Source organism: Podarcis gaigeae (genome assembly GCF_964106915.1).
Source record: "Podarcis gaigeae genome assembly, chromosome: 9".
Lineage (NCBI taxonomy): Eukaryota > Metazoa > Chordata > Lepidosauria > Squamata > Lacertidae > Podarcis > Podarcis gaigeae.
Window position 1 is genome coordinate 51,395,996 of NC_139685.1, and position 19,357 is coordinate 51,415,352.

Sequence of the window (19,357 nt, forward strand, 5' to 3'; positions counted from 1 at the left end):
TCCCCACCGCATGTGTATTGTTATGAGTTTGGGGCTCAGTCCGGATGATACCTTGGATCCCTCCCAGTCCTTGGGATCCTGAATCTGTGCGGGTAGAATGTGTAAGGGGAACTTGCCAACCAGTTCCTTTATCAAGGTAATGGCTTTGGCTGGCTAGTTAAGTACCATGATTTTAACATATCCTAAAAAGTTACTGTGTGCCATAGAAAAAAAACAGATGGGCGTTTCCCTCACCCATCTGAAGCCAGAATTGTTGTGGGTATGAGCTAGAAGCTGGGAGACACAGAGACATGTCTTGCTTTGTGCTGAATCCAAAGCTGGACTTGGGGTTCCCCTGGAAACTGAGAGGGGGAGCAAGGTCTTTTGGATTATCAATGCTGCGAGACTCTCCAGCCTAATGCCCAGATTGCATATAAATAAAATTATATTGCCTAAAGACACCACACATTCATAAAGACACACATTCATTCCAAGGAAGCCAAATCTTTGGTAAAGCAAAGACACCCCTAGACTCTCTCACTTCTTGGAGATTGGGGTGGTGTGTAATAGTAGAAAGTCAGCTTTGGCGTTTTGATGGTGCCAGCACCTTGCTGTCCTGTCATTATATATTTTGCATAGTTTCACGTGCTACTGAGTTTCCATTCTGATACAATGATCAGTTTATCAGAGCAATGAGTACAAAGTATCTGAAAATCACAGTGAGGGGCAATGTATACAAATTCAGAAATACAATGTTTTTCAAATTAGGAAAACAGACTTCCATGCTACTAAGAAATGACTAGACCCTAGGTCAGAAGGTTGGAGGGACATAGCAAGCTGGTGGTTAGTCTATTACTGCTGCCGTCACTGCTGATTAGTTGGCAACATTACCCAGCTTGCATAGTGTAGGCAGTCTGCCTTCACAAGACTGAAGTAGCTTTGATTGACAGCAGTAAACAACATTAATGTTTCAAGAATTAGGAAATGATGCTTAGAATCAGTGAGAGTCATTGCCACCAGCAGAAAGACTAGCCGAGCTCATCTTGAATTTTTCTCAGTCCTTGAGTTCTCAGTCCTTGAATTTTTCATGTGCTTTTAGGAGGAACAAGTGGGGGAGGGGCCAGGGGAGTGGACTAGCAACACAGCAGTGGGGGCTTGGAAGCAAAACCTTTTGCATTCCACTGCCCTTTATTGGCATTCTCTCTATGTTTCCCTCTTTGAATCAGGTGTGGATTTTCTTCTTCTTCTTTCCCCCCAGCAAGGGCTGTTAGCCTATAGAAAAAGTAAGTGGGGGCCACAACTGATGGTGGATAGAGTGGGAAACAAAAGTGGGCAGACTTCACAACAGTGCAGGATTGTATAGCACAATCTTTCTTATTGCCGTCATATTTACAGGCCATATAAAATCAGCCTTACGGCTACAGGTTCCTCACACCAGCTTTATAGCTCCCCCTCCCTGTTTAATCATAATATGTTTTAGTCTTTAAGACAGCAATGGGGAATCTGTGTCCCATGCAACTAATTAAGCCCATTAGGCCTCCCCATTTGGCCCAGTCCGTTAAATGTCCCATCACTGGAAGCTGGTGGGGTGCATGGGTGGAGCCTATGAGGTCACATGAGTAGAGCCTAGGAGGTGGTTCCTTGTGAGGTCCCCTTGCAAATTGATAGTGGACACTTAAACCGTACAGTTGTGCAAATGCTTCACACCCAAGTGTCTAACCTTGGTTCAGAAGGTGTCCCTGTTCACACACTTGCTTCTCTGCAATCCTGTCTGTGGAACACCAGCTGGAGGAAAAGCATTTGAGGAAATCTAAGCATCACATCTCCTCTCACAAGTTTCCCCCTTGAAAATCACCCTCTGCTTTTGCAACTTTGTGACTGTATGTCTGACACCTAGGATTCTGCCAAACATATTGTTACCATCTCAAATCTTCAGTCTTACACCACTTTTCAAGCAAAGTCTGCTAGAGTCTGTATACTGTATGAAAAGCAAACAAGGCTCTTTACAGTGACAACTGGTGATCACGGTTCTGCAGAAAACAGCATGCCTAGAAGCAAATTTGGCATCATATGTTTAATGGAAGGCAAATGCTGGAGGTAAAGGAATATTAGTACTCCCACTGTTGTTCCAGTTACTAACAAAGACAGTGTGTGTAGAGAAAAACAAAAGCAATAGTAGTGCACATTATATTTTTGTTGTTGTTTAAAAAATTGTATACCACTCGTTTTGTAGCTGGAATGCACTTTGGCAGTCTAGCTGTTCATTATGTCAGGTTTAGATTTCCAGCTATTCCACAGACTTTTAGTTGCATGTGCCATCATTTTATTCAGCTTTTAACCTAAGAACTCTGCTGGCTCTGAATCTGAGAGAAACCAAGGCATCAGTTCAAGGTCAGTTGCAGCAAAGAATTTGGTAAAGTGTGTGCAATCGAGGCCCCATGTACACCCTTCCCTGTCACCCAATATGGTTCCAGGTTCTTTTTCTGCAAAACAACAGATTTTGCAGAGCAGCTCAAATATGGATTTTTTGGAAAAGAAAATTAAATACATTACAACATGTGTGGATTCCAGTTAGATAAAAATCAAAGAAAATGGAACTCACTGTTCCAAAAAGGAGTAGAAAATTGTGTGATACAGTATTAAGTTTGGGTTATATTAAGTGGTTTTGTGTGTGTGGTTTTTTTAAAAAAAGAATTCATTTACAGTGCATTCCTATACATGCCCCATTGAATCTCAGCTTGGGAGAAAGGTGGGACAGAAAAATATTAAATAATAATAATCATGTTTACTTGGAAGTAAGTGCCATTGAGCTCAGTGGAACTTACTGCCAGATAAGTGGGGATAGGCTTGAAAGCTTTGTTGCAAAAGTCAGAGACTGCTTTAAAAATAAAAGCCACCTCCTTCTCTAGCCAGCGCTCTCCCCAGATTACAATATAAGCATATCCAGTCTCCAGAATTAAATATTGTGTTCTGTTGCCCCATCTCTCACAAGCAATAGAATAAGCAAAGAAAAACACATCCCTCCCCTCTAAGCCAGCTCCCTTCGTTATACAAGCCAGTTCACAATTATCACTCTTTATGTCTCTTCCCCAGCCAAGGACAAAACACCTCCTGATGTAGATGAACAATTTCTTCTCCCCCCTTTACAACAGAAAAGCAAGCTGTTGCACGAGGGACCCCAACCTTTTAAAGCAAAAGAAAGACCTCCAGGAACCAAGAAAGAAATGATTTTTCTTTTTTGCCTCTTTGCCTGCACTGAGGAAAGTAACCTGGCTGGGCTGGTACTAATGTCTTGCTTTCTCACAAAATAAAGGTATTTTTAAAAATAAAGAAAGCTGAAGCAAGAACCTAGCGCACCCCCTCACAAAAAAGGCGCACGCATCCTGCTGTTTGAGGAAAAAATGTGTACCAACAGGGAAGAACAAACAGCCGCATGGTGGCTTAGGAGGGCAGTCACAAAGCTCTATGCACATCACAGTCCATGTCTGGGGCCTCAAGGCCAGGCTCCTGAAAGAGAAAACATGAGATGGTTGCTTGTGTTTAACTAGTCCCTCTACTTGGGAGGCAGGGGTCGAAGTCTACTGCTAGTCTTTTAATGGCTGCCTAGGCAGAGAAGATGGACGAAAGCCTCTCAGTAATTGGAAATGTTATTATGTGTGTCAGAAGAAAGACTAGACCATGGTTTCGGAGGTTTGAGGGTGTTCCCCCCTCCCCTGAAACTTCACAGGGCTACATTCCACTTTGCCAATGAGGGGCCTCCCCTGCATATGATGTCAGGCACAGGAAAGGCAAAACTGTAGGGCTAAGTTGAAAAGGAAGAATCGAGAGCACACTCTAAACATGTTAACCCTTCTTCCTTTCTAGCCACATTCATCTTTTTTATGTCCCACGGAGGACCTTATGGTCTTCAAACAAAAACATCTTGGAGATCCTGGGCCACAGGGAGGTTAGGCTGGCCTCAGAACAGAGCCAGGGCTTTTTTGGCTGTGGCCCCAATCTGGTGGAATGCTCTGTTACAAGAGACTAGGGCCCTGCGGGACTTGATATCTTTCCAGAGGGCCTGCAAGACAGAGCTGTTCTGCCAGGCCTTTGGCCAAGGCACAGTCTCACCCGCTCCTTTGGTAATCCTTATAGAACTCTAGCCCAATGGTTGCCATTAATTTGATTCTGAACTGATTTTAGAATGAATTGATTTTAGAATGTGTTTTAATTAATTGATTGTGATTTTATGTAAACTGTGCTACTTTTACTCTTGTTAGCCGTTCTGAGCCCGGCTTTGGCTGGAGAGGGTGGGATATAAATTAATAATAATAATAATAATAATAATAATAATAATAATAATTCAGTTTGGCGCCTTTTCTTGTCACTGGACTGTGACAGAAAAGGTGCCTGATTCAAAAGGTGCTAAATTGCAGTTGGAAAAGAAGAGTATATCAAGGTGGGGGGTACGAAGCTTTTCTTCCTGTTTGGATACAAGCAGGTGATGTCCCTCACTTTAAGGGTCCTCTAGAGGGGATTTTACTGGGACATGGGTCTAAACCACAGAGCCCAGGGCTTGCCGATCAGAAGGTTGGCAGTTCAAACCCCCACGATGGGGTGAGCTCCTGTTGTTCGATCCCAGCTTCTGCCAACCTAGCAGTTCGAAAGCACGTCAAAGTGCAAGTAGATAAATAGGAACCGCTCCGGTGGGAAGGTAAACGGTGTTTCCGTGTGCTGCTCTGGTTTGCCAGAAGCAGTTTAGTCATGCTGGCCACATGACCTGAAAGCTGTACACCAGCTCCCTTGGCCAGTAAAGTGAGATGAGCGCCGCAACCCCAGAGTAGTCTGCAACTGGACTTAACAGTCAGGGGTCGCTTTACCTTTACCTATAGGGGATTTTACAGAACTTGCCTTCACAGTGGCTTGGTTAAAGTGTAACACCAAACTATGGTTTGGTGCTTTGTGAAGAATCTTTCCCTCATTACTTCCCTTGCGCGCTCCAGTTTAATCTGTCACTTTGAACTAGGGGGCAAAGTGTAACTTGCCTAGTTCAGATGTAATGGCAAATGATGGTTTGTGCTAACCATCATTTGCCCCAAACCATGATTGCAAACCCAGTTCAAACTACTAAACTAGAATTGAGAAGAGAAATTGGGACACACATAAGCACTGTGCTTGTTAATGTAATACCAAATCATGCTTTGGTGTTGTGTCTGAAAAAACCCCATGAGAGAGAACAAAGCCTATTTTTTAATCATCATGTATGGAATACAGTACTGTCTCAATTGCTATACAGTAAAAAATGTTGGAGAGAAAAAAGCAGCTTTATTCTTAAAAATCAAAACCTGGTATCTTATTAGTCTCTTTGTGCTTGAAGACATCTTCTTTCAGTGATTCCACAGCTGATGCTTCTCAGAGGAACTAAATATTATTCTCAGCAACTGCAGCTCAAAGATTGCTTGTGCCTTTTACCCTCCAAAATAAGAGATAATCCCCCGAAGTGCTTTAAATACTGCAGCCATTTATAAAAGCTAATGCCTCTGGTGTGTTTATGCATATCTAAGATGATCTGAAGGCAATTTAGGCATTGTGAGAAGTGAATTGACTGTCAAAATCAAAGTTGTCTTTGAAATAAGCTGCTGCTTATCTCTGTTTACTATAGTGGTGGAAAGCTTAAATTGTATTTCTATGGTTGATTTCAAATGCCCGCTACGGTAATTGCTATGAGCAGTGTATATCACAATGTTTAGCTGGTGATCTAGCATGAGGTTGAACACCAGATATTGCCCAGCCCTACTTATAAGCCTGATGGCATAGCCTGTCTCTATTTTTCATGCCTTTGTTTGATGCAAGGCACATTGGGAAACTATTATTGTCTGAAAAGCAAGATAAAGGCATGGTAAATAAATCTGTGAAGAATTCATAGCATTTTCCTGTGAACAACAAGAATAATCATTGGCATCTGTCTGTTTCTCAGGAAGAGTGCACCTGATGGTTTGGGTCAAACCATCAGAGAGTTACAGTGCCTGCTGTGGCTGTATGGGACCAATATGGGAGAGTCATGCTTTATTGCAAGTGGGGTAGATGAAGGTGTCCAGTTTTGCTGCTACAGGCGTACGATGGCCGCTGCTGCATATGCATGACCTGACTGTCTGTCTCCAGTCACTGTGACCATCTGCAAGGAGTTCCCATACAGTGGGGCAAATCTTGCCAGCCTTCATGCCGTGTTTGAAGATGTCTTTGCAATGCAGTGTTTGTGTGCCAACAGGCCTAGTGCCTGAAGCCACTTCCCCACAGAGTATATCCGCTGAGCAGAAGTGTGTACATACTGGGAATATGGGCTTGGGAGAGCACGTTTTTATTTTAGACTCTGTCGTGCCATTTGATACCCAAAATCTTCCTGACACAATGTATATGGAAGGTGTTGAGGTGTTGCTCCTGGCAATTGTAAGTTGCCAACAACTCACTTCCATAAAGCAGCGTGCTCAATACACAAGCCAGGAAGACCTTCATCTTGGTATTGGATGTTAGCATCACGTTCTCCCATACCCTTTTGGAGAGGTGAGCCATTGCCATTGCCATTGCCATTGCTGCCTTGCCAATACATCTGTCCAGTTCAGCATCATTGGAAAGGTTGGTGGCTATGTTGGAGGCCAGGTAGACAAAAATGTCTTCCACCTTAAGCATGTGGTCACCAGTTCCGATGCATGGAGTGCTGGCGACATTGTGACTGAGGATAATGGTCTTCATCAGGTTGATGGTGAGGCTGAGCTCCATGCAGGCATAGGAAAAATGGTTGATAATACTATGTCAGTTCCACAGATTGAAGCAGTTGAGTGGGCATATATGGGGTAAAGTGATCTCACAGGAAAACTGGATCCAAGTTGTGTGCTTGGCCTGGTAGCAAATTGTTAACCAGTGCAGATCTTTCACCGTAAGTGGGTCTCCCTCCTGTCATCAATGGTGCTGACTATGTCATTGTGTTGAAAGGTTTTGCATTAGATAATGTATTTTTAAATGGTTTATACATAATAATAAGTAAAATATAATCAGGTTTTGATCTGTGGGTTCCATCTTTTTAATGCAATTTTATTTACTTCTGATGGGGACTTGCTATCTACCACTTACCAATCTTGATTGAAATATCTTCGGATGATTTGTCTGAGGTTCTCCCCTTCTGCCTAGCTTCATTATTTTATAACAGAGTGGCATTGTTAAATGCTTAACGTTTATTGACTTAATGGGAGAGTTAAAAAATATGTCATCTACAGATGGATAATTGGCTTGGCTTGCTCTGAAGTCAGGTGATAAAACAAATGTTGCTCCAGTTACATTTAATGAGCTGTAAATGCCATCCATTACACATCAGATGGGATGGGGGACTGAGTGACTCAGCAAAGTTTAACAGCAAGGGCTTAATGAATTATACGTTTTTACTATCATTAAAGTTTTTCTTGGTTTACAAAAGTACATGCCTTGTCTCTTTTCTCAAGTTGTACAGTCTTTTCTACAGATCAGTTACATTTGTTATGAGACATTATTGTTGAGTATAGTATAAGGTCAGGAAGGAGGGGTAGCGGTGAAATTTATATTTTTTGCAGTGTACGTGGGGGGTTTCGCGTCAGCGGCAGGTTCTCGTTCTATTCGCTTGTTTTGTTTCTGGTTGGGGGACCAGGATATGGTTGGTTGTCTGTGGTTAGCTGCAGTGGGGTTTGTTTTCCTTTGGAGGTGGAGGACTTGTTGAGTCATGTAAGCCAGACTGATTTGTATGCTATTGGTGGGTTCTTGTTGTTGTCTTGTTGGGCTGTGTATGTGATAAAGGGGAGCTATATTGGGGTGAGGCATTTTCTTCTATTTGTCCCCGTGTCAGTTTTGTTTTATTGGTTAGCTTTTCTAGTAAGACTGTTTCCCATATGATTTGATACCACTGGTTAATGTTCACCCCTGACAGGTCTCTCCAATGTCTGGCTATGAGGCTTCTGGCTGCTGAGAGTAGGTGGGTTATAAGCTCTGTATAATGTGAGTGGTCATTATGCTCTTGGAAGATGTTCAGTAGGGCCAGTTCTGGGGTGAGTTCTAATACCTATTTAGTTATTTTGCATATTTCTTGTAGGACTGCTGTCCAGAAGGGTTGGGTTTTGGGGCATTCCCACCACATGTGGAGGTATGTGTCTGTGGAGGTGCAGCCACTCCAACATTTTGGTGTGGTTCTTGGGCATATCAGTGCCAGTTTCCATGGTGTTAAGTACCACCTGTAGGTGAGTTTCAGAGTGAGTTCCCTTATCTTGGCTGAGATGGATTTAAAGGGAGGTTTAGACCACATTCTAAGTCGGTCTTTAGTTTTCGCCTAAAGTTGGGCCAAATGCATTTTCTTAAAATGCAAGTCCAGGGAGAAAGTGAAGGAAAGCTAAACCAGACAGCTTTGTGAAGCTCATAACAAGGAAGCAAAGTTTATCATTAAAACTGTACTAGGTAAAATTAATGGTCTTCTTGGTTTTTATTTACTTGGAGTATTTCTACCCTGCCTATTGACCAAAGTTCTTGACCTATCATTAAAATTCATAAGATAGACAATAGTGCAGGGGCTAGACGTACCTGGAAATGCCAGGAATCAAACCTTTTATATGTGAGACATGTGCTCTACTGCTGAATTATGCCAGAGCTGGAGGTGTCACCTCATCTTGCCTGCCTTTATATGCTTTAAAGTTCCATGCTCAGACTACATTTTAAGCCATTTTAGGTATTTCTTTGTAACTGAATTGCCATTTTAAGCCGGTTTGAACAAAGCTACTGTATCTGCTATTCTTCAACAAGTATTCCGAGTGAGTAAATGGTATGTTTATCTTTTTAAATACTTTTTGTGTGATTATTGTTTTAACGGGGGGAAGGGGGAAATACCAGAAAAAAATCCGTTCTGCCTTAAAGCATTCTGTCTAATGTAATAGTACTGCTCTGCCCATATCCTTCAATCATAAAATGTTCATAGTTATGCAATAGAACAGTCCTTTTAATCAAATATATTAAAGTACAGTGCTCTGAGCTAGGGATCTTTTTTTCCTTGTAGAAAATGATGGTGGGTTTTGAATTGTACAAACACAAGGGTGAAAACAGATATTTAGAGACAAAGAATCCAAAAGTGTTCTAAGTATAAGCTTGTCATGCTAGCTTTTGTATTTCTTGCTGAGAGGTTATTTTAATTCATAATGATTTCTGTTGAAAAACATTGCCGGTTTGAAAGCTGTACTTAAGTTTGGATGCTTGGCTGAAACTGCAGTACTTTTGAGCCAGCATACAATTTTTGTCAAAACAACTTCTATGATAGAGAGACCACAATTCTGTTGCTAGGCAATTTGGGTATCAGAATGCCTTCTCTAATGAAAAAAGGCTAACTTTCTTATTAGATCCTCCGCTACAAAATTGTATGCAACCAAGTGGCCTTTCATGTCTTGTCAGGATTTTTTTGTCTGCATCCTAGAAGCTCAATCATGCTGAATTAGAGAAAACTGATAATCAAGCTGACTGCATCAGATTGATTACCTCAGAAAGGTGAAGAATGGTGTCACTCCATTGACAGTATGAAGAAGAAGAAAATATAAAATTGTGGAATGTAGAGTTTGAACTTTTTTTGGGGGGGGAGGGGAAGTAAAGGCTAATTGTCTCCCTGAGGAAGAGCAGCTGCAGTCCTAAACATGCTTACTTGGGTGTGTAACCCATTGAACCTAATGGCATTCATGTCTGAGTAAGTAAGCATAGGATTACAACTATATATTTGGACCCTGACAGGAGCAAGGACTGCTTCATGCTAATAAAATCCTACATCCTTCCTAGTGTTATAAAACTTGAGGCAAAACAACGAGTGTGCAATATATGATAATTTAGGGATGTGCAATTGAAATGTTCAAGCTGGCTGAAGCACAGAAGGCACTAGAGGAGAAGAATTCTGCAAAGTGGCTGGATTGAAGTGTGCAAAATGTTTTGATATTTATTTTATTGGATTTAGCATCACTTTCCACCATGTGCTGCTACTGTCATGCTGACAGGTTCAAACCCATAAAGATGTCTGAGGAAAGAGAAGGGTGGAGGAAATGAGTTAAAAGGAAGGATCTTCAGACTTTCTGCATAGCTACTGCACAAAGACAGTTGCATGCAGAAGATGAAGGAGCCCTAAAAACTCTTTTAGTGACAATAAGAGCAAGTATGAACTAGCCAAATTTACTTATCTTCATTTCAATGATATGCCGAGCCAAACTGTAGCATGTGCGCAACTTCTGCTTTGTGGCTACTGAAAGCTTGGAGGGATTTAACCAACTTGGGTGGCTTTCAGAGAGGATTAGACAAATTAATGGAGGATAAGGCTATTAAGGCTAGCCACAATGTTCTCCCTCCACTGTGAGAGACAGTTTGCCAGTTGATGGGAGAACATCTGGTTGGCTACTTTCAGAAATCCATGGGCATCTGGTTGGTCACTTTGACAGTAGAATGCTTTTCAGATCCATCACTGGGGTTCTTCTGTTTTGTTTGTTCTTATCTCACAATTTTTCCAAAGAGCTCACCCCAGTAGACATGGTTTTCACTTTCATTTAATCCTCATTGCAACCCTGGGAGATCAATTAGGCTGAAACACAGTTCATTTGCATTATTTAGTTTAATGGGAAAAGGATGTAATCAATCCAAATGAAGAGGCATGATAAATGATAAAAGCTGAGAGAGGGTTTTTTTTTTAATTAAAAAAAGTAGTTCTGAATTGTTACATCAGCACAGTAGAAAAAAGGAAACCAGTTATTTTTCCATAAAATTTACACACCACTTAGACTGAGGTCTTTTACAAAGTGGTTTGCAAAAGATAAAACAGAAAAATCAAGAGAAAAGAAATAAAAAAAATTACAATTTATGTAAATACCTGAAAAGAGGAGGAGGAAGAGGAACATTAGGATGTTAATTTTTGTTCTCCTTGCGAAACACTTGCTTTATATCACAATAAACCATATCCCCACTCCTCTCCTTTGTGTGTCCTTATCCTCAGCTGTGGTGTTTACTTATTTTATTCACCTTATATACTTTCCTTATGCAAAAATACTAGACTGGTTTACAGTTTAAAAATTTAAAATAAGCTGATGTAGTCCAGATGGAGAAGAAAGCCCTAAATACAGGCTCATAAGCCTCATTGCGCCATGCTGCTAATCCGCATAGTTGAGATAAAAACAATGCAAAAAGGAATCCTACTCACCTTCTATGGTATTCTCCCAAGTGCAGTGCTCAGGGCACACTTAGAATCCCAATTAGCATTCCATTTTTGTGTGCAAAAGCATCCCTCCCCCTCTGCTTGATGTTAAAGGTCCGACCCAGAGGTCCACCCCTTCAATGGCTCTCTTTGACTCCCTTTGACTCCCTCAGCTCAATCCTGCAGGCAGTGGTCTGGAGGCAGACAGCTGAGCTGGACTCTGTCGCCTTTGGGAATTTGTTATAGCTCACTCTTGACCCAGAAGTCTACCCTGCACTTGCTTTCTTCTGCCCTGCTGGCAAAACGGTGAGGTTGCATAGCCAAGCAGCTGAAGATTCTTCTCACCATGCCGCACATTGCCTCCCAGATCAGCAACTTGCAAGCAGTTTTCCCAGGAGCCTGCCCTCCCTTAGGATCTTGCCAGAAAACCCACACTTGGCCATTCCGAACATCACTATGGTCCTTTGTGTTAATATTTCTGCTTGTTCGTGTGATTTCTGAATAGCGCACCAAACTTTTGTGTGGACCTGAAGTCCAGTTTCAGCATGTGATGAACCCCGTCTTGAGTTTTTTTCTTTCTAGTTTTGACAAAATGCTATTGGCTCCCAGAAAAGGAATGAAAGCAAAGTCCTGTAAAAGAACATTGGTAGGTTTGCCAACTAGAGATACAGTGGAGCATGCATGGAAGAGATCCAGACGTTCTCTGGAGTTCATGCATCTCAATGCAAGGGAGATCTTTGGGTGTCACATTAGAGTAGAAATGGGAGAAAGTGAGCTGTGTATTCCTTGCACCACATGCTTTTTTTTTTTTTTGCTGTTGTCTTGATCTATGGTGACATCCATCACCAAGGGAAGGTGATGGCCCAAGCAAGATGGAAAGTGGCAGGCCCAGAGTTCTGGACCAGACTGGATTGGAAGCTTAAGGAAAGGCATTGTCAGGACCTTGGACAAGGGCCAAGGGGCCTGGTTACAGCCCAGTTTTCTTCCTGCAGTTGGAGCACAAAAAGGAAGTTGTCTCAGCAGCATTTTAGAGTAGCTGGCAGAGCATTATAATATGGGCTATGCAGTCAAGATGAAAGCCACCCCCTGCATCGTATATCCAGTTAAATAGCTGGTGTCCCTTTTCTGCAGCTGCCGGCTTCTTTTAGGCAGTGAGGCTACAAGGGGTAGGGCTTCTATAAGGGAAGTTCTTCAGGGGTTTCCTGGTCCTCCAAAAAGTCTAGTTTAATCACTGAAGTCTGGCGGCACTCATGCCTCCTCAGGGTTCAGGAGGCTTCATTTTCAATGTATCCACCAGGGAAGAAACATGGAGTGGATCTGTTTCATTCTCCTTGGAGCTACTATTGTAAGAGGACTCCACATCTGAGGGTTCTTGGCTGTGGCCTTGTAAAATCTATTAAGTGTCTTTGTGCAAACACAAAACTGTAGCCTTGAAGCTCTTGTGTGTGGAAAACTACCTTACCTTAGTACAATGTAACTAAATATTCTAAGCCTACTTTTCTGCTTTTATTTGTATTAAAGCTTTTTGAATTTCATGTTTTTCTAAATAAAGCTAAGAATGTGCTCTTTAAACACTAAACTGAGAGTTGTTTCTGGGAACTGTTTAGCACAACGAAGAGCATGTTCTACCAAGTAAAATGAATTCAACATGCTTCGACTGAAAGCTACAGCATTAAAGCTTTTAGCATTTCTTCTGGGTAATATATAAAGGTGGCAAGGCTTTATGTATTTAATTCATCTAAGCTAACTATATTTCATGGAATTTATCAAGGCTTTCAAAAGAACTGAAGAGCCAGCATTCTGGAAGGCAAATAAAGCTTTGGTAGATTTCATTTACGTGATGTTTTTAAAGAATATTTCCATTTTTAACCATCAAGACTAAAGTAGAGATGGCTCTCAAAACAGGACTGAAAGTGCTTCTGAAGGACAGCTATACAGAAAGTTTTGTAGTTAACCACAAATAGCCCAACTATCATTCAATACAGACAGAGACCCTCTTCCTCTTCCTTCTAGGTCCTTCAACTACATTTGAGTTTAACCTCTTCCATTCCAAGTTGACTCCTGATTCCCTGTTCCTAATTCAACACAGATGAATTCAGAGGCAGCCTGAATAAGGAACTGAATTTTGGGCACCACTCAGCTCTACACCTTGACTCATATCTTGCCCACTATCAACCAGCTTGTGCATTCTGAGGTTCTGCCCATAACATAGGCTGGGCTGGATGGGTGATGGCACAATATAGGGCATTCTTGGTAGTGGCCCCCTGCCTATGGAACTGCCAATTGACAATCTGCCTGCCACAACCATAGCAATATTTAATACAGGATGAGAAACCAATGACTCTCCATATGATCCTGAACTCCAGACACCCATCATCCCAGCCAAGTCATCCATGGCCATTAGCCATACTGACTAAGGCTAATGGGGGATAGAGTCCAAAAAAAATCTGCAGGGCCATGGGTTCCCCATAGCCAATTTAGGGAAAGGTTAAAGTAATTTTTCTTTGGCTTGGTGTTTGGCCCATGATGTAATTATTTTTTGGAGTGCGGTTCTACAGATACTATGATTGATAGCAAATCTCTTTGAAGACCGTTCCAAGTTGCAGAGGCATATGACTAAAGGTGGAGCAAGGTTATCATCATCGTCAGAGTTCAAGGTTTAGGAATTGGTTCCACTCACAATCCATGTTGCATTGCTAAAACATTACCTGCTTCAAGAACAAACAAGCAGGAAGTCAACAGGAAGACAATAAGGTTTATAAGCTCATAAGAAAAGGCCTGCTAGATAAAACCAGAGGTCCACATGGTCCAGCATTCTATTTCCACTTTGGCCAACCATGTGTTGCCTATAATGAGTGCAATAGCCTTCCCTAGCTCATATTCTCCTGAAATTGCTATTCAACAGCATATTATCTTTGATTCTAAATAATAGCATTTCAGTACAGTGGTACCTCGGGTTAAGTACTTAATTCATTCCGGAGGTCCATTCTTAACCTGAAACTGTTCTTAACCTGAAGCACCACTTTAGCTAATGGGGCCTCCTGCTGCCGCCGCGCCGCTGGAGCACGATTTCTGTTCTCATCCTGAAGCAAAGTTCTTAACCTGAAGCATTATTTCTGGGTTAACGGAGTCTGTAACTTGAAGCGTATGTAACCTGAGGTACCACTGTACTCTAATAGATCCTCTCAGGCACTTTGGGTTACAAAATATCCTTCTGGGCACAAGGCACTGAATGAAAATATGTATGTTGCCTCCATGTTGGAGTATTCTGTGGTATAGTATAGATAATGAGACCCTGTTGATGACTTGCTTTGTTTGTTTCAATCCTTTATTAGGTGCTTTTGCTTGCAAGATGGTGCCTTTTGTTCAATCCACTGCAATAGTTACCGAGATTCTTACAATGACCTGCATTGCGGTAGAAAGGCATAATGGGATCGTCCACCCTCTTAAGATGAAATGGCAGTACACCAACCGAAGAGCATACACAATGCTTGGTAAGGTCCTGGGTGACTTTGGTATTGCACGACACAGCATGTTGCTGGTGATTTCTCACTTTTGATATGTCCGCTATAGAGCAGTGGTGAGGAACCTGGAGATCTCCAGATGTTGGACCTGACCTTGTCCATGTGGGTTGCAACTGATTTGAGTTGCAGTTCAACAATATCTGGAGAGCCCCAGATTACCGACCTCTGCTTTAGGGGGATGCAGCTGCTATGAGAGAAGATTAGTTTTTTTTAAAAGAATATAAAAGAAAAACCCACTTTGGATGCATACAGATTAAAACCCCTCCCTCACTCCAAACATACATACAGAATCAAATGGAACTAGTCATTTAATATATTTGTATATGGTCTACCCTGCCTTTAAATAACTGTTCTTTTAAGGTAAGGTTAAGGTATAGGGACCCCTGACCATTAGGTCCAGTCGTGACCAACTCTGGGGTTGCGGCACTCATCTCGTTTTATTGGCCGAGGGAGCCGGCATACAGCTTCCGGGTCATGTGGCCAGCATGACTAAGCCGCTTCTGGCGAACCAGAGCAGCGCACAGAAATGCCTTTTACCTTCCCGCCAGAGCGATACCTATTTATCTACCTGCACTTTGACGTACTTTCGAACTGCTTGGTTGGCAGGAGTCTTTTAAGGTAGCCTACAACAATTTTAGCATACAGTGGTACCTCGGGTTAAGTACTTAATTTGTTCCAGAGGTCCGTACTTAACCTGAAACTGTTCTTAACCTGAAGCACCACTTTAACTAATGGGGCCTCCTGTTACTGCTGCGCCGCCGGAGCATGATTTCTGTTCTCATCCTGAAGCAGAGTTCTTAACCTGAAGCACTATTTCTGGGTTAGCAGTCTGTAACCTGAAGCGAATGTAACCTGAAGCGTATGTAACCCTAGGTACCACTGTACAAGATACAAAAAGATCACAATCTTAAAAAATCAAGTTGATAAAAAACTCCCAAGAAGAAACTGGAGCAATAACAACACAATGATAATGGTGAAATGCAAAAACAAATGGGTTCATTGCTTGACTGAAAGCCAACTGGGCTTTCTTATGGAAGGGCCTTCCATAAAATGGCACTACTGTTGAGAAGGTCCTGCCGTGTGTCCTACCCCGGTAATGCTCTGAAGGAAAAGGAACAGGGAACAGGCTGTAATGGGTAGACAGACTAATGGGAGGAAATGCAACTTCACATGGACCCTGCTAAAGCTCTAGTAATATTTTATAAACAGGCCCAGTGCAAAAAAAACCCCTCTTTGGGCAAGCTACATTTTTGCAGCCTCTTCAGCTAATGTTCACTGTAAAAATGGCCTGGTCCCATTTGATTTCCAATGTGAGATTGCTTTCTCTCCCCCTCCCTGCCTCTCTCTCTGCCGCTCTGTCTGTTGGTGGTGATAAACCCGTAGGAGGACAAAAATGTTTTGTTGATGCATTAAAATATCTGTTTTGTTTGTGCATGAGTTGTACTAGGACTTCTTCCTTCCTGAAACCCTCATGACCTGACTTTTATATGCGCAGAATTATTGAAAAAGCACTCACAGTGCATCCTTTGAAACAAGATAGTTGGCAGAATGCCTCAAGAGCCTCTGTTGCATCCAACACACGAGATTTACCCTAGAAGCCCATATGCATGCTTTGTGGGCTAATACCTTTCAGAACAAAACTGAATGTGACTCTGTCTCAATACTCACTGACTGGGGTGGGAGAAGAGTCCCAGATTCACTCAGGCGTTGGCATTGTTGGGTAACTGCTGATGCCCACACCTCTGCAGGAGCCCTATGCTGAACTCCACAGCTCCTGGCCCGCTCTCCTTTTTGCAAATGTGGCTTGTTCACCACCCTTCTATGAGCATGTGATTGGTGACAACCGTAAGAAGATGGAGAAATGCCCTCTCCTTTTCTTAGGTTCTCTCTCTGGGCAGTTGTGAGGATTGCTCCAGAAAAAGAAGGCAGCTGAAAGGGCAGTGGCGGCAAGTCTAATCAGAGAGGACACTTACTGAGTGCATCTCACCTAAGCCCCCTGGCAAACCTGGAGATGGCACTGAATTCACTTTCAAATTTCTCCCTTCCCAGTATTGGTCCATTTTGTGATTTGGACATGTAAAATTCCATATAAGATAAAGGTAAAGGAGCCCTGGATGGTTAAGTCCAGTCAAAGGCAACTATGGGGTGCGGCACTCATCTTACTTTCAGGCCGAGGGAGCCAGCTTTTGTTCACAGACAGCTTTCCATGTCATGTGGCCAGCATGACTAAACCGCATGACATATTTATCTACTTGCACTGGTATGCTTTCGAACTGCTAGGTTGGTGGGAGTTGGAACAGAGCAACAGGAGCTCACCCTGACCTTCCGATTAGCAAGCCCAGTGCCACCTGCATCCCTTGAAAATATACTTTATTCTTAAAAACGAAAACAAAAGAACTTGTAGCTCATTGCTCTGAATTCAGCTCCAGGGCAAAATTCATCTCACAATTAGTCCTAATTCTAACTGCCTTCCTCATGCTTGCTGTAGTATCTTGTCCAAATACTCCATATGGCCACATCACCAACTAATATAAAAATGCTAATTGATTTCTCTAATTTCCTGTTTTTTTCTCTTTAAAACCAGCAATTACATCATCATTATTGTTATTGTTATTGTTGTTATTATTTTCAGGCATAGTCTGGCTGTTGGCAGCTATCGTTGGGTCACCCATGTGGCACGTACAGCGCCTGGAGGTATGGTCTGTTGCATTATGCAATTATATCTTTATAGGTCAGTTTTGCATAGAGTTTCAACATGAATAAGGCTACTCTTCAGGAGATGACTATTATGTGCTGTAGAAAAATGTACAAAGAGAAGTACAGGCTGTGACGGCACAACGGCACTTTCCCCCTGGCGCCGTTGGGCCTGCCCTCACTTAAATATAATGCACCCACCTCACAGAACACCAGTTCCACCAGTTCCTACAAACTACCCCAAATTATCTTGTGGGGGACTTGTGTGAGGGAAAACTTAATAATTTGGAGTCTCAGGCAGGTTTTGATAAAAAAAGAGAGCGATTTTATTTAACAAAGGAGGTTTATGACACAAAGTGGGTAAAACATGTTGTTGTTGTTGTTTAGTCGTTTAGTCGTGTCCGACTCTTTGTGACCCCATGGACCAGAGCACACCAGGCACTTCTGTCTTCCACTGCCTCCCGCAGTTTGGTCAGACTCATGTTTGTAGCTTCGAAGACACTATCCAACCATCTCGTCCCCTTCTCCTTGTGCCCTCCATCTTTCCCAACATCAGGGTCTTTTCCAGGGAGTCTTCTCTTCTCATGAGGTGGCCAAAGTATTGGAGCCTCAGCTTCACAATCTGTCCTTCCAGTGAGCACTCAGGGCTGATTTCCTTCAGAATGGATAGATTTGATCTTCTTGCAGTCCACGGGACTCTCAAGAGTCTCCTCCAGCACCATAATTCAAAAGCATCAATTTTTCGGCGATCAGCCTTCTTTATGGTCCAGCTCTCACTTCCATACATCACTACTGGGAAAACCATAGCTTTTACTATACGGACCTTTGTTGGCAAGGTGATGTCTCTACTTTTTAAGATGCTGTCTAGGTTTGTCATTGCTTTTCTCCCAAGAAGCAGGCGTCTCTTAATTTCGCGGTTGCTGTCAACATCTGCAGTGATCATGGAGCCCAAGAAAGTAAAATCTCTCACTGCCTCCATTTCTTCTCCTTCTATTTGCCAGGAGGTGATGGGACCAGTGGCCATGATCTTCGGGGGTTTTTTGATGTTGAGCTTCAGACCATATTTTGCGCTCTCCTCTTTAATTCCTCCTCACTTTCTTTAATTCCTCCTCACTTTCTGCCATCAAGGTTGTGTCATCTGCATATCTGAGGTTGTTGATATTTTTTCCAGCAATCTTAATTCCGGCTAGGGATTCATCCAGCCCAGCCTTTCGCATGATGAATTCTGCATATAAGTTAAATAACCAGGGACTCAATATACAGCCTTGTCGTACTCCTTTCCCAATTTTGAACCAATCAGTTGTTCCATATCCAGTTCTAACTGTAGCTTCTTGTCCCACATAGAGATTTCTCAGGAGACAGATGAGGTGATCAGGCACTCCCATTTCTTTAAGAACTTGCCAGAGTTTGCTGTGGTCGACACAGTCAAAGGCTTTTGCATAGTCAATGAAGCAGAAGTAGATGTCTTTCTGGAACTCTCTAGCTTTCTCCATAATCCAGCGCATGTTTGCAATTTGGTCTCTGGTTCCTCTGCCCCTTCGAAATTCAGCTTGCACTTCTGGGAGTTCTCGGTCCACATACTGCTTGAGCCTTCCTTGTAGAATTTTAAGCATAACCTTGCTAGCGTGTGAAATGAGTGCAATTGTGCGGTAGTTGGAGCATTATTTGGCACTGCCCTTCTTTGGGATTGGGATGTAGACTGATCTTCTCCAATCTTCTGGCCACTGCTGAGTTTTCCAAATTTGGTGGCATATTGAGTGTAGCACCTTGAAAGCATCATCTTTTAAAATTTTAAATAGTTCAGCTGGAATACCATCACTTCCACTGGCCTTCTTATTTGCAGTGCGTTCTAAGGCCCATTTGACTTCACTCTCCAGGATGTCTGGCTCAAGGTCAGCAACCCCACTACCTGGGGTGTACGAGACATCCATATCTTTCTGGTATAATTCCTCTGTGTATT

The 19,357-nt window shown here is 42.5% G+C and overlaps 2 protein-coding genes across 3 annotated transcripts in view; both read left to right on the forward strand.

The window, feature by feature from the left end:
• The window catches only part of SMIM43 (small integral membrane protein 43), a 245,669-nt gene that overhangs the window by 114,288 nt on the left and 112,024 nt on the right, over positions 1-19,357 (forward strand). The gene's annotated exons all lie outside the window — the stretch shown is intronic.
• The window catches only part of QRFPR (pyroglutamylated RFamide peptide receptor), a 32,768-nt gene that overhangs the window by 5,374 nt on the left and 8,037 nt on the right, over positions 1-19,357 (forward strand). The window contains exons 2-3 of the mRNA XM_083755871.1: positions 14,515-14,673; positions 17,336-17,397. Of these exons, the coding sequence (XP_083611997.1) occupies positions 14,515-14,673; positions 17,336-17,397 (221 nt within the window). The remainder of the gene's footprint in view (positions 1-14,514; positions 14,674-17,335; positions 17,398-19,357) is intronic.